The 16,323-nt window shown below is 43.9% G+C and overlaps 1 protein-coding gene across 1 annotated transcript; it reads left to right on the forward strand.

Annotated features, from left to right (window-relative positions):
- The first annotated feature begins 360 nt into the window (after positions 1–360).
- Positions 361–15,721, forward strand: CRHBP (corticotropin releasing hormone binding protein). The gene is made up of 7 exons (XM_004613137.2): positions 361–571; positions 904–997; positions 1,326–1,483; positions 2,903–3,113; positions 6,386–6,534; positions 11,563–11,680; positions 15,010–15,721. Exons 1-7 carry the CDS (start codon positions 491–493, stop codon positions 15,165–15,167), a joined length of 969 nt encoding a protein of 322 aa, XP_004613194.1. The 5' UTR covers positions 361–490; the 3' UTR covers positions 15,168–15,721.
- Positions 15,722–16,323: the final 602 nt, after the last annotated feature.

Here is a 16,323-nt window from a genome sequence, read left to right on the forward strand (position 1 = left end):
GCCTAATTCTACTCAAGGTTTTGTGCCAAGGCTTCATGATACGGCTTTACTATTTGGGTATTTTAGGCACATGTGGAACTCTGTTGCTTTGATGGGCAAAACCCAAAACAGAAAATCTAAACAAAAATGGGAACAAACTCTGAATGTCCCCAAGAAAGCATCATCCAGCGTTTGGCAGGTCGAACCCTAACACCCTTCCTTCTTCCCTGTCCCTGCTCCCTTCCCTGTCTCACACTTTACTTCACTAGGGTTGCAGGTGCCTGAAATCATTCCCGGTGAATAATGTCAGACCCTTCTGAAAATGTGCGGCTGAGAGCTGGACCCTCGTCATCACCACGCACTCTGTCACTGAGACAGGGTAACCCATGGTTACTGAGCTCAAATCAGTTCAGGGGCAGACAGCCTCCCCTCTTCACAGCTCTATAAAAGAGACCCAGCAAAGGGCCCCTACCAGCTTTCAGCTCTCAGCAGCGGAAGAGGCCGCGCCAGCATGCCTCTTAGCCTGAAACTTCAGTGCCACTTCATTCTGATTCTCCTGATGGCTCTAAGAGGGGAGAACCGGTACCTAGAGGTGAGCGATTCATCCCGGACTGGCCCCCAGCATCTTCCCTGCCTAACCCTGGGCTGTGCCACCGCTCTCTGCTGGGGTCAGCTCTCTTTCTTTCCTCTGTACTGTCCTTTCCCTTAGTTCCCCTACGCTGGCCTTCCTCCTTGCCTCTTCCTCCTCTCTGGCCCCTGGCAACGTTCTTTCGGTTGCAAAGAATCCTCCTGGACCTTTCGTGGTCTCCGGATGGCGTAGACTCCGACCCGGTCCCTGGATTCTCTCGGCTGCGGGAGCGGGGAGGGGTCGGCTTCCCCACCCCTGGAACTTTCCCGGGAACTGGCCCGTTTTTCCCTTGGCAGCTGCGGGAAGCAGTGAACCACGACCCCTTCCTGCTTTTCGGCGCCAGCCTGAAGCGCGAGCTGCCCGGGGAGCAGCTGTACAGCCGAGATTTGCGTGAGTCGGGGCTACCCTGCTGGGGTCCCCACGGCGGGGAAATGGGCAAGTCTCGGGGTGGGGGGAGCGCTCAGTACCAAGGCGAGGATGGACTGGGGGGACTCCTACGAAGTACCTGGAAGAGGCGAGGCTGGACGGCCGAGGTTGCCTTGCCCTTCCTTAAGGGACCCTTGCGGGGTGGACGCGGGGAGCGGATGGGGTGATGCGCCCTCGGGGGCGCGGGAGCGGGGCTCAGTAGAGGCTGGGAGTCCCGGAGAGAGGCTGGTGCCAGCCCAGAGGTGCCTGGGCGGGGCAGGCAGGCACTGGGACCCCCGCTGCCTTCCCGCAGGCTGCCTGGATATGCTGAGCCTGCAGGGCCAGTTCACTTTCACCGCCGACCGGCCGCAGCTGCACTGCGCCGTCTTCTTCATCGCCGAGCCCGAAGAGTTCATCACCATCGACTACGACCAGGTCTCCATCGACTGCCAGGGCGGAGACTTCCTGAAGGTACCAGGCTCCCCCTGCCGGCCGGGGTCCGGGAGCCGGGGCCGCGGGGAGGCGCTGGAGGTGGGCGCGGGGTCGTGCTGACACTGGGCTAGACTGATGCTCCGGAGTGGGGGAAGCGGTCCGGGTAGGGGCGCTTCCGGACGCCCAGCGGTGAGAACTTGGCTCCCCAGCACTAGGTCTCGCCACCCCTCAACTCCCCCGAACCGGTGTCTCTGGCGCTGCCCTCTAGCCAGAACTTGCAGAGGCTCGAACCCGTGGCGCGAGCCGCGGTGCTGCAATCCGCTACGGATGCAAACTACTGTGAATTAGCCCCCGTGCAGGTCTCGCTTAGGAGGCGCGCGGCGTCGCTCCAAGATCCGAACCCGCGACGCCACGCATCTGCGCGCGCCGCTCTCCTCTCCGCAGAGCTGTTCCAGGCTGGCACATTGTCTGCCAGGCGGGGATGAGCGCAGGTGGGGCTGGGCGAGTGCTGGGAGAGAACCGGCTCTGAGGTCAGGTGGGCAAGCAGGACAAGCCGGGACAAACCTCCCAGGTGTCCCCGCTTCCAGCCCGTCTCCTTAAGTCTTGGGGTGGCTTATGCAAATCAACGGTCCAGTTAAAATGACTGAGTCAATCCTCAGAAGGGGAAAATGACTTTGGAGTCAGTTCAACGTGGTCAAAGAGGTATTTTAGGTAGCTGAGTTGGGTGAGGTTGGGCTCACTAAGCTGGAGTCCTATGGGGGATTTTGGAAATAGTGTCCAAAAACTCTGATTTTTTGCCAAGCACCGGAGTTTAACAATCCAAAGGGGGAAAGTCCCGAGCCGTGCATCAGCCACCTGTGAATGGGGGAGCAGTTCTTGATATTTTAATGTGCTAAGAGTGAATAATAAAATGAGGATACGAGCCTGTAAAATCATTAGCAGGCAAGGTAAAGCTCCTGCTCTGCCTTTCCCTTTTGCTATTTTATATTTATATATACAAAAAAGAATAAACAGCGATTCTGTTTCTATTTCATTGAGTAAAAAGGGGAATTAAAGCCCGAGTTATGCCTCTCTACACTACTTTTGAAGGTGAATTGCATGGGAAATAGGACCAAGATTTTTTTGAGCATGCTATCTGTAGTTTCCTGTGCCAAGGTGGCTAAAGATGATAAAATATAAGAACGTTTGTTTGCCTTGGAAATTTGAAAGTGTCTGAGGAGAAGAAAAACATAACAATAGTACTTGCAGACCTTCCCACAGAGTCAACTATAACTATATCCTGTTCAAAATATATTCAGATAGGAAGCAAGTAGGTGAAGAGTATAGACTGTGATCCCTCACTTATAATGAAAGATCCAAATAATTTTGGGTATCTTTCCCCCTTTCCAATACATTCATGCCTTTAAGAGTTGATGGAAGAGATTATCTTTGTCGCTTTTTTTTGTTTGTTTTTGGAAGGTATTTGATGGTTGGATTCTCAAGGGGGAGAAGTTCCCCAGTTCCCAGGATCATCCTCTCCCCACCACTGAACGGTACATAGATTTCTGCGAGACTGGTTTTAGCAGAGGAAGCATCAGATCTTCACAGAATGTGGCCATGATCTTCTTCCGGGTCCACGAGCCAGGAAATGGATTCACATTAACCATAAGAACAGACCCCAACCTCTTTCGTAAGTGCAGTCTCTGTGCTTTCAATGGAAAGGCAAGCTTTGGGTATGGAGGAAGGGACTGTCAAGTCTACTTTTCAAAGGACAGACAATAAACTTAAACTAAGAAATGATTTGAGTGGGAAGTCTTTCATATGTAGGAATAACCTAAAGTTTATTTCCTTTTCATTATTATGAATTTTTTGTTTGTGGCCCTACCTGGCAATGCTGAGGGGTTACTGTGCACTCAGAAATCACTCCAGGCAGTGCTTGGGGGACCATATGTGGTATCAGAAATTGAAAACAGGTCAGCTACATGCAAGACAAGCACGTGGAACCCTATATTAAATTTTAAATGATTTTATTTATTTCCCTAGGTAGGTAGGATACTAATTTATGATGAGTAGAATTTTAATCCTTTCTCCAGTCTTATTTAGATCTCCTGAAGTTTTACAGAGCATTCAGTGACAAACTTCAATCCCTCCAAGTCTTCTGTTGATCTGGGATAAATATGAGGAATCAGTTAGGAAGTTGTAAAATTAAGGTCATTTAGGCAAAGGCTGAAATCCTGTATCCTTAGAATATGGAAAAGGATTTCATGCCCTGAGCAAAGAACTAGTCCAGAGTACATCAACATTGAATTTTTTTTTTGCTTTTTGGGTCACACCCAGTGATGCACAGGGGTTATTCCTGGCTCTGCACTAAGGAATTACTCCTGACGATGCTCAGGGGACCATATGGGATGCTAGGATTAGAACCCGGGTCGGCCGCGTGCAAGGCAAATGCCCTACCTGCTGTGCTATCGCTCCAGCCCCAACATTGATTTTTTGTTTTGTTTTGTTTATTTTGTTTGGGGGCCACACCTGGCAGTGCTCAGGACTTACTCCTGTTATGCACTCAGGGATCACTTCTGGTGGGGGTCAGGAGACCACATGTGGTGCTGGAGATCCAACCTTGGTCAGCCACCTGCAAGGCAAGTGCCCTGCCCACTGTACTATCATTCTGTACCTCAACATTGCCTTTTGATCCAGAACCCACCACTCTAATTTAGTTCCTTTCCAATATACTCACAGAGCTGTTATAGCTGAACAGCCTAAGCCTATTATCTTAATTAAAATGAGTTTGTTCATTGGTTTATAATTTTTTCCTCCATAAGAGGAAAAATTTGTTTAAAAATCAAAAAATATGTCATTCATATTTGGCTGCATTGTTATAAATAATAATAATACTTCATATTGCTAAAGAATAGAGATGAATCTGTCAAATAATAATGGCTAGACTCCTCATGTGGTTATTTTGAAACCTGAAAGAAATATCCCTAAAAAGCTATTTCTGAAGGCTGGGATACTGAAATTCTGAAAAATAAAATGAAATTTTTTGCCTCTATTTTGTTTGTTAGAAAACTAGAATCATCTGGGGTTTTTTGTTTGGTTTGGTTTGTTTTTTGTTGTCCTTATTTTGTTTGTTTTTTTTTGGGGGGAGCCACACCTGGCAATAATCAGGGGTTACTTCTGGATCTGCACTCAGGAGTTATGGCTGGCAGTGATTAGGAAACCGTGTGGATGCCGGGGATTGAATCTGGGTTAGCCATATGATAGGCAAGCACCCTACCTGCTGTTTTACTACCTACATCTCCAATTCCAAAATTACCTAGATATTTTTGAAATTAAATATTGTTTAAATGTAGAAAGGAGGTAAGAGATAGTTCATCAATCAGAAACCGTGTACTTGTTCCCCTAGTCTTTCCTAAAAGTGCAAACTCTGATACTTCTAGTTGCATAGCTAAAAGAATGAATATATACTGTAAGTCTAGACTTGGGATACAAAACAAGTTCAAATATTCTGGGGAGTAAATCAGACATTAAAAATTTGACATTTGATCAATCTATTACTTAAAGCCATCATACATGGCTGGGGAGATAGTACAATGGGTAAGGCCTTGCACATGATTCACCTGGGATCTATCCCTGGCACCACATATAATCCCCTAAGCACCAGGTGTGATCCCTGAGCACAGAGCCAGGAGTAAACCCTGAGCACAACCAGGTGTGATCTAAAAAAACCAAACAAACAACCAGCACACCTATATATGATCTTCCTACCTACATTTTCTTTGCCTATTTTTTGACTTTTATTATTGATTACTTTTATTATTTAAAAAGCATTTTCCCTGAACACCATCAGGAGTGATCCCAGAGCACAGAGTCAGGAGTAAATCTTAAGCAGTACCGATGTGACCCCACCATAGAAAATAAACAAACAAGATGAAGATAACGTTATGGGGGCCAGGGAAATAGCTGAATGAGCTGGGGTACGTGCTTGCATTTGGGAGCAGGTTCAGTCCTTGGCCCTGCCAGGCTTTCTGAGCAATCTCTGAGTGTGAGTGATCCCTGCACATAGCCAAGGGTGGCAAAAACCCAAACCAAACCAAAGTAACATTATAGCTAAAAATTCAGTGAATAAGGACTGGAGGCAGAGGTTGCTTTCTAGCCTGACCTTTAAACCTCGATTCTTTCACACCCCTTGCTTGAGCTTAGATCTTGCCAGTAATGCTTAGTTGGATATCAAGTTATCTTATAATTTTTATTTTTATTTTATTTTATTTTGCTTTTTGGGTCACACCCGATGATGCACAGGGGTCATTCCTGGCTCTGCACTCAGGAATCACCCCTGGCGGTGCTCAGGGGACCATATGGGATGCTGGGAATCGAACCTGGGTCGGCCGCGTGCAAGGCAAACACCCTACCTGCTGAGCTATTGCTCCAGCCCCATAATTTTTATTTTTTAAAAAAGACACACCCCTTTACATTAATGTCAGTCTCTAGTGGCCTGGGATCCTGACAATGTTCATACAACACTGATGATTGTTTTCTCCCCTTAACTCACTCCTACCTCCTTTCAGACCATGAGGCCCTAGACTCCTAGACCATTCACAGGGGGATAGAGTAATGATTTGGTAAATTGCTTTAAAAACTTAGCACATCAGGACTGGAGAGAGATAGTATAGGGCTTAAGGCATATGCCATGCATGTGGCAGACCCAGGTTTGATCCTCAGCATCAGCTTGTTCCCTGAGGACTGGGTATGACCCTCCAGCACTGTGGGTGAGGGCTATGAGGTACACAGTTGCCATTATATCCTTGGGCTCTTGCACTGAACCACCGGAATCACCAGAAACGACCACTGGATCCCCTAAGCACTGATTGGGAAGCTCCCTCCCCTCAAAAAAAAAATACAAATAAAACAACAAGTCTAGCATACCAAGGAGTGAAAATATGATTTTGCTTTTCTCCCAAGCCTGCAATGTCATTTCCCAGACCCCAAATGGAAGATTTACCCTGGTCATTCCACATCAGCATCGAAACTGCAGCTTCTCCATCATTTATCCAGTGGCGATCAAAATATCTGACCTCACCCTGGGACACTTGAAAGGCCTACAGTTCAAGGTGAGTTGCTCACTTGCTTTCCAACTGTTTTCTACGGCAAAGGCTTCATCTGATTCAAAGCAACACGACATGGCAAACGTGGTCGTCAGCAAAGAGGCTCAATGCGGTCTGTTTGACGTGACACTTCGCATGTGCTGGCCCTCAATGCTTTGCCTAGCACCTTCTTTTATTTCAGTGATGTTGTAAGTGGCACACTCAGGTGCCCTTTCTGACTACTTAAATGCTTTCCTTGTGATGCAAGAAATGTCTCCAGTTGGTAGAGTTGTGGCATATAATTACAATTGAACTCTCTTGTACTTGCCTCCTTTACAAAAATTCTCTCCTAGCAGAACTTCGTGTGAGTCATCTACGCAGCTGTTTCTCTGATTATTGGAATTTTCTTTTGACATGAAGGAAGTATCTCATTGACAAAACTGTTGGAAAGAAATGCTAAGGGTAGCATAAAATAGAAAATTGGATTTTTATGTTGTAAAATACAGTAAAGTCAGGAAGAGATGGGGCTTTTTGCACGACATTTTATTCAATATATTTTGCATCAAAATATTGACTTAGAATCCCCATGCATTCATTTTCTCCATGAATATCTACATAGACCTTCAAATTATTGCTCAGCTTGGCCACTTATTTGCACTGGCAGCTTCTTCCCCTTGAGTCATCCTCTTTTCCTTTAACTGTCTCATATGCTGAGATTAAGATAGAGCATGTATTTGCTGGCATCACAGGTTTTTCTGTCCTAATAAGACATATTCAGTAAAAACAAAATCAATAAGACAAGGACTGATTCAGCCTAATTTCCTTTGAGCTGTAAATTCCTAGGCTAGTATCTACTTTTCCAGTTGTACCATGAAAGAATGACGTTGTGAGACTACAGAATGTCTTTGGCATGGTCTTTTTTCTTTTTTTTTTTCCTTTTCTTTTCTTTTTCTTTCTTTCTTTCTTTCTTTTTTTTTTTTTTTTTTTGCTTTTTGGGTCACACCTGGCGAATCACAGTGGTTACACCTGGCTGTGCACTCAGGAATTACTCCTGGCTTTGCTCAGGGGACCACATGGGATGCTGCAAATAGAATCCGGGTCAGCTGTATACAAGACAAACGCCCTACCTTCGCCCCTGGCATGGTCTTACTGGCCTAAAATTGCCTGCGAATCTTGACGAATTAAAACATAGAAGATGGCAAGCATCACAGCAGACTGGGAGGTTTCCACTTTCATTATTCCTGGCTATGAGGAATGATCCTGGTATTTCCTCCTTATTTAAAAAATATTTATTTATTGTATTTTGAGCCATACTCAGTGGTATTCAGGACTTTCCCCTTGCTCTGTGTTCAGAGTGGGGCTTGGTGGGACCAGATGGGGTGCCGTGGATCAAACCCAAATCAGCAGCTTGCAAGGGAAGTACCAGATTCACTGTACTGTCACTCCAGTCCAATGTTTTCTCGTTAAAATTTCCCCTTCTAAAAGGCACTCACTGGCTCCTTTTTTTTTTTCTTGTTTTTTTTTTTTTTTTTTTTTTGCTTTTTGGAGTCACACCCGGCAATGCACAAGGGTTACTCCTGGCTCTGCACTCAGGAATTACCCCGGACGGTGCTCAGGGGACCATATGGGATGCTGGGAATCGAACGTGGGTCGGCCGAGTGCAAGGCAAACACCCTACCCGCTGTGCTATCACTCCAGCCCCCATCACTGGCTCCTTTTGAAGGTGTTTTTTTGTTTGTTTGTTTTTAAGAACTATTTTATAAGCTAGGAGTCAGGAAGGAGGAAAATGGTTCCTGCTTGCCTGAATCCTGCATTCTGGTGGGATGAGCCAGCCAAAGGGTAGTGCCTAGCGAGAATAAAGCCAAGACCTGTGCTAGAAAATGCCCAAAGAGAGGGGGCCGAGGGATAAGGAGGAACCTAGTTGGGGACAAAAAATTGAGAAATGGATGGGAACTACCTGGGATAAAAGTGTAAGAAAAATACCATTCTTTTTGGACATTTAAAGTGAGACCTGGGGGGCAGAGAAGGAGCTACGGGAAGAGCTAGAATAGAGGGAACAGATTCAAACAGTAGCGCAGAGGCTCAGAGGCAGGATTAATTTTTCTCGTCACAGACATGGAAAGAAGGGGAGGTGGAGCATGAGAGAGCATTGGGGAGATGGGTCAGGGGAGTTTGAGCATGAGGGAGTTTGAGTTGATTTTAAGAGCAGTGGGAAATCCTGAGGGGCCTGCTGTAGTCTTGGGGGAATGATAGTGGCGTAGCACAGGGAGATAGAACCTCAACAGAGAAATCTAGGTGATCATGTTGAGCTGAATCCCAGAGGTTCCCACACCACTCTGTTTCCACTTTTCCACTCTTGTTTATAACGTTTCCACCCTGGTTTGTAGGGATAGTTGAGAGGCTTGGGAAGAGGAGAGTAAGCTCATTTGGATGCCAACACGGAGGTGCTGCCAACCCTTGCTTCTTTGTTTTGTTCCTGCAATTTGGCTTCTGCTCCTTCCTATTGTCTTTAGTTCCCATTTCTCTTTCCTGTATTTTCTTCTTCAACTCTCCTGCTGGAATTCACTGTACCAAGTGGAACTTTAGTTTTAAAAGATGGTCCCAGGGGCTGGAGCAATAGCACAGCGAGTAGGGCGTTTGTCTTGCATGTGGCCGATCCAAGTTCAATTCCCAGCATCCCATATGATCCCCCGAGCACTGCCGGGAGTAATTCTTGAGTGCATGAGCCAGGAGTAACCCCTGTGGATCGCCGGGTGTGAACCAAAAATTAAAAAAAAAAAAAAGATGGTCCCAGGCTGAAATAATAGAACAGTGGGCAGGGTGCCTGTCTTGCACACAATTGGCCTGGGTTCAATCCCCGGCATCTCATATCCCAAGCCTGCCAGGAGTGATTCCTGAGTGCAGAGTCAGGAATAATCCCTGAGTACCACTGGGTGTGGCCCCCAAACTCCTTCCTTTCAAAAAAAAAATGAGAGTGATAGTCCTCCTGGATATCTTGTAGTAATGCAGCTGATCCCTTCTTCCATTCTAAACAGCATGTCTAATTCTTCACCTAAGAACAGAGTCCCATACACAGGAAGCTAATTAGCCCTCTAATTAATTAATGAAATAATGTGCAAAGCACTTAGACTTAGAAGCCAACACTTAGTAGGTGCTTTTAAAATATATACCCTCAGGCTGAAAGACAGTACAGGAAGTAAGGCACTTGTCTATCATGAGGTTGATCCCACTTTGATCCTGGTACCACATTTAGTCTCCTGAGCCATGCCAAGGGTGATCCTTGAGCACAGAGCCATGAGTAAGCCTGAGTACTTTCAGGTCTCAAAACAAACTATGGGTATACATATGTCACCATCACTGGCACTTCCCAAAGTTTAATATATTTGTGCACACATATATGCACAGATATACCTAATGCATGTATATAATACACACATAGCTACTATATTATTTTTTAATTTGTTGCGTATTTGATTGTTTTGGGGGAATCACACCTGGCAATGCTCAGGGGTTACTCTTGGCTTGGCACTCAGGATTTACTCTTGGCAGTGCATGTTGGGGTGGGGGTGGGTGAGTCATGTGGGATGCCAGGGATCAAATAGGGTTGGCCATGTGCAAAGCAAATGCCCTACCTCCCTACCTCCCTGTACTATCTCTCCAGTACCCTTTAATTTGTTGTTTAGTTAAAGATCTATTTCAATGTATTCTAAATATTTTGGAAGAGCCTGGCAAGCTCCCCATGGCGTATTCGATATGCCAAATACAGTAACAATAACAGGTCTCATTCCCCTGACCCTGAAAAGAGCCTCCCATTGTTGGGAAAAACGAGTAAGGAGAGGCTGCTAGAATCTCAGGGCTGGGACAAATGGAGACGTTACTGGTGCCTGCTCAAATAAATGGATGAACTACGGGATGGCAGTGATACAGTGATACAGTGATTCTAAATATTTGAATGTGTATTTTTATGTATGTGTGTACTCTAAGTTCTCCACTTTAGAATTTGGGCTGTACATGTTCGTGACTGTGGGGTCCATGTCTGGACACCTTACCACACCTTACTTGCTCTCTGAATGAGTTGACCTCAAAGACAGAGCCTCAAAGACAAGGTCAGCTATAGCATTTGTAGGGGACAAAATGAAAATGGGGTGGCTGTTATTTTTAAATCATGAAGATTTTCAAGACAGTCACAGCAGAGCATCATACTAGAGCATGGGGGAGCTTGGAGTTGTGAGCAGTTGGGGTCATTCAGGGGCCTGCCCTGGAAATTGGCCCTGATCATAGGACCCAGGCCTGGACTGTGTGACATTCAAAGATTAGAAGCCGTGACTTGCTGTGGGAAAGTGAAGCTCAGGAGCAGATGACATCATGTAAGAAGGATGAAGAGAGCAGGAAAAGGTGGGCTACAGTGAACCACACAGTCTTAGAATTGATTCTTGCTTATAGGAGCTTGAAATAAGTTTTAGCTGTCAGGAGGAAAACCCTTGCCCACACTAGCTAACATGGCTGCTCCATCTTTAATATTCTTATAACTAATCCAAATCCTTATCAATAGATAAGGATTGTCCAGGAGCAGAAAAAGTTCCTTTGTAAAGAAAAAGAAAATAGGTAAGCTGAAGAAGAAACTGTTGTGAAGGTCCTATTTATAAAATGCAGATGCTTGATTTCCTTATCTCCAACTGCATGCATCCAGCAATTCAAACAATTTAGTTGTATGTGAAAACGATTTAAAAAAGCAAAGTGTTTTCAGATTTAAGTTTCATCCATCTCATATGGAGTTTACAGGTTCCCATTTCATCCTTCTAGCCCTTGAGCTTATTTTTAAAAAGTGTGTGCACAGTTTAAAAATGATTACTGGGCTGATTTAGAAAAGCCATTTTTTGTGAGTTTTTTTCCCGTCAAATGTCTTTTAATTTCCAGAGTCCAGAATGTTAGATTATGTGGAGCTTCCGGGATGTCTAGAACTGATTGTGTGAATTCACCAACTGGCCATGTGTCAAATGAGTTGACTTCCACAATTTCTTTAAACATCTTTCTCTGGTGCTTTGTTGCTCTCAGAAACCCTCCGCAGGCTGCGGGGGAATAGGAGACTTTGTGGAGCTGCTGGGAGGCACTGGGCTGGACCCGTCCAAGATGATGCCATTGGCTGATCTCTGCTATCCCTTCCATGGTCCTGGTGAGATGCTTTGTTGTTATTTATGTGCCTATCAAGCTTATTTACTAAAACATTATTTATTTGTACACATGGAAAGGCCAGTTCAAAGAGAGAGAAGGAGAGGGAAATAGGGAGAGAAGGAGAGAGGGAGAGGGGAAAGGAAAAGGGAGAGTGAGAGAGGGAGAGAGAAAGGAGAGACTTCAGTTTTACTCAGTGAGCCCATTTTGAGAATTTTACATTTGAGTCTGCCTATAGTATCAAGAATGCCTTTCCAAAATATCTTACACACACACACACAAACACACACACACACACACACACACACACAGAGACAGAGACAGAGACAGACCAACATAGTGATAAAGATGTTAAAGATGTGTTGGTTTGGGGGACCAGAAACATAGTCAAGAGGTTCAGGTGCTTGCCTTGCGTGTGGCCGACCACCACTGAATCCCCAGCATGGCTCTCCGAGCACCACCAGGGATCACTCCTGAGCACAGACCCTGGGCACCACTGGGTTGGACCTCCTCCACCCTCCACCCCCCCCCAAAAAATATATATATATACACATATATATACATATATATATATTTAAAAGATATGCTAGGCAAAATTATAAAAAAGACCAAACTTTTTTTTCTGTCCTCTTTCTGTCTTCTTAGAAATCCCTACTCTTTCTCTCAAGTCTAGAGAGAGTACTTAATAACTGAAAACTCTGGTTCAAACAGCTGAGTACCAAGGATTAGAGATAGTGTAAGAAGTGATTTGTGAATAATTTTTCTGACTGTATTTTCTAAACAATATATCTGTAATATGTAACTAATAAGAGTTATTAATATATGAAACATAGAAGCTTATTTATGCATAAGTGGGTATATTACTCATAATAAATACAAAATTGATACACTTTATATTAAAATTTCTCAAAACTGATGAATGGCCCTAAGTTCTACCCTTAGAAAACAGCCCCTATCAGGTCAAGTCCATTCTGAAATGCAGAGGTAGTCTCTGGTTAGTAAAGGCTAGTTTTATGCACAGTGCCAGACAGAACCAAATGGGTTTTGTTAGAAATCAGTGAGGATCTTCATTTGCTTATGCTCAGGTGGGATGCGGTGGTGGGAACTACTGACGTCAGGACAAATTAACTAACAATGTCCAAGGGGTCAGGGAGGCAGAAGGATACACAAAACATTTCTGTAAAGGTCTCTCCCATATCTTTACTCACAGAAAGAGATAGAAGTAAAGCCAAAGAGTGGAAAAGACAGTCCTGAATCTCATAACTAAATTCCATTCTAGCCCCCTCCCCCTCACTAACCTGAGTAATGAAGCTGCCAATCGCACTATCTTTTACATTGCTGCTACTGGCTTTTATGAAAACCAGGATTCTGCCAAGCAGTATTTTCTCTCTCTGAGCTAACTCAGAGCCCTTGGTTAAACATTGCTGAAACAGAATTAGCACAAGGTTAAACAGGAAAGCTCACAGTGTGTTTCACTTCCCTAATATCCTGGAATAACAGCATTTCAGATGAGATTTAAGGCAGAACTGGCCCACAAGGTAAGATTTTTAATCAAGGTAAGGGCATAAAGTTTGCTTGTTTGAGTTTTGGTACCACACCCAGTGATGCTCAGGGCTTATGACTGGCTCTGTGCTCAGGGATCATTCCTGGCAGTGTTTGGAGGACTGCATGTGATACTTGTGATGGAATGAGGGAAGGCTTTATGAAAGGCAAACACCCTACCTGCTGGACTATGACTCCAACCTCAGCTTAAGACTTTTAGAAACCTCCGTTGCTGGAAACTCTGGCATTTGTTTATGTGAATTAGCACTGAGCCCAGGTGACAATAGTCAGTAGGATGCACCAAGTCTCTCCTGGCTTTTTGCATATGCTCTCTGCGGGAGTTGTTTGCACACACATAGGCCTTACATTATAGAGTTAAAGCCAGGGTAATTTGGGTGCTTGAATTGCATGATTTAAAAAAGGATCATATTAAGAAGCCCAAATCACTTCTGCCTAACTTACCTCAATAACAGAAATCACTCTTTTTTTGGGGGGGTCACACCTGGCAATGCACAGGGGTTACTCCTGGCTCTGCACTCAGGAATCACCCCTGGCGGTGCTCAGAGGACCATATGGGATGCTGGGAATCAAACCTCGGTCAGCCGCGTGCAAGGCAAATGCCCTACCCACTCCAGCCCCCAGAAATTACTCTTAAGATTTGAATTACACAATTCCTTGGCTTGTTTGTATAAATTGAAGGTAAGACCAGGAAAATCAAAATCATGTAAAGAAAATGAAATTTGGGTCTCCTTGACTTCAACTTCTTGGTGGTTATATAAAATAATGATGGTACGGATTATGTCTTCAAATTGACTTATCTAAATAACTCTACCTGGCTGACTTACTTTATTTAGAGCTAGAAAAATGTGAAGGACCTGTGACACAATGATAAAACTTATGTTTCTCAGGGTTTAGACTTTATAGCGAGTATAGGAGTGAGAGGAAGGGAAGATGGGGAAAAGTAAAAATAGCAAAAAGAATGATTTCTATAGCCTCAAAGCCAGCATGAGGCTGCAGAAGTAAAACAAAAGTAATCTTTAAATAAAAGTAATATGGGTTTTAATATATATCTGTTCAGGCCATCTGCTCTGAAGTGCTGCCAGGTGTTAATAGAGATGATGAATTAGGTTGAATTTAAAATAATTAAGGATATGAAAGGCCATTCCACATGAAAAACAAAGAGATAAAGAAGAGAGACCATGGGCTGGTGGACAACAGAGCTAAGGAAAAGTATACTCATTGGGTGATGAAGCCATGCAATAACAATGTCTGTTTACATATAAAATATAATTTTCAGAGAGATTCAGAAAATCATACACTTTCAAGTGACTCTATTTGTCTAGTAAGTGTACAGCAGTAGACTTCTGCAAGCCTGGCCCCTAAATGCCTCAACACTCCCAGACATCACTCTAAGCAATAACTGCCTTGCATGTATCTAACCTGCTTGTAAAGGGTGGTCTTGTCCCCTCAAGAGCACCCAGTCCCCTGGCCTTTACCTCCAGAGCATGGAAACAGAAGATCACAAAAGGGGTCAAGGAAACATCTTGCCTCAGTCACTTTTATTCAGCTACTGGTGTTCTTGTACCTAAGGAGAAAGAGTTCAGGTTCACTCTAACACAATGATAAAAGACAATACAACTTTTTTCTTGATGAGAGGTGCATGATTTTGAGTATAGAAGCTAAAATCTTTTTGCTTTCCTCTCTGCATAAATGATCTCCTGGATAGAAAGGGTCTGGTGGTGAGGTTTCTAGCATGCTTGGACACTCTGACTCTTTCCCCATCAATTCCAGCCCAGATGAAAATCGGCTGTGACAACACGGTGGTGCGCCTGGTCTCCAGTGGAAAACACATAAATCGTGTGACTTTTGAGTATCGCCAGCTGGAGCCATATGAACTGGACAGCCCAAATGGAAACAGTATCCGTGAATTCTGTTTGCCTAGTCTTTGAGTAATCAGTTATTGGTATGCTGCTATTGAAGTGAATTTTAGCTGCTGTTGTATATGATTTTGATGACCAGCTAGTTAGAAGCCAGTGTTCTAGTACAAGTCAGTATTCCCAAACATGAGCACACATCACACATGCACGTGTGCCTTTGGTTTTGCACTCCTCTCCTTTTTCATTTGCAAGTGATAAATGACCATTTGGCAGAAAATAAAACCCTCCTTAGGAAAACGGTTTCTTGTAATGCCTTGGTAGCCTGCAAACCTGAATTGATAAGATAGGTACAAAGTGATGTGTAATAAAAAGTTGTGTCTCGAGGGAAAATACAACAAAGAAATATAAATAGTGGTGTTCTTAATCAGTTTTAGACCAGAACATAATCCACTGTCTTGTGTATACCAAAATAGTTATGCCTTTTTCTTTTTGTTTGTTGTTCTGTTACAATAGATAATTGTAGCTATTACGGGCAATGACTTGTTTTTAGCAAAACTTTGAGCATGGAAAATTTTTCCATCAATTCAGATATACAAATAAATATATTCAGAATGTTGGCACCGTGACATTGTGCTTTCTTTCCTTTCCTCAGAAGTCCACCAGCTTATTTCTACACCAAAAAAATAGTGTTATTTGAGATGGAGAGATAGTGCAGCATGTAGGGTGCTTGCCTTTCACATATTTGACCCAGGTTCGTTCCTGGCACCTCCTATGGTCCCCTGAGGCCCCAGGAGTGATCCCTGAGTGCAGAGCCAGGAATAATCTTGGAGCACAGCTGGGTGTGACCCCAAACCCAAAATAATAATAATAATAATGTTTTCTAGACCCCAGCTTATTAATCTGTGGCTCATGATCTCATATAGGGTTGTATTACTTTGAAATTTGTTTTAAAATAAATTTTTTGGAGTTATTATCAGCAAATATGCAAATGTTCGATTTTTATGTCTATATGTCTACATAGCTGGGGTTGTTCAAAAAAAATTCTTTCATGCACAAAGAGGTTGCTGGTAGAAAAAGTTTAAGAAATCCCGCTCAATGCAAATACATCAAAATCAAATATATAGGATTTGATTCATAAAGTCATGTGTAATTTTATAACTCAATTACACCTCAATTTTAAAAGTGCATTGAAGTTAAAGAAAAAAACATGCTTTTTATAGGATCTGCA

Source organism: Sorex araneus, chromosome 1 (genome assembly GCF_027595985.1).
Source record: "Sorex araneus isolate mSorAra2 chromosome 1, mSorAra2.pri, whole genome shotgun sequence".
Lineage (NCBI taxonomy): Eukaryota > Metazoa > Chordata > Mammalia > Eulipotyphla > Soricidae > Sorex > Sorex araneus.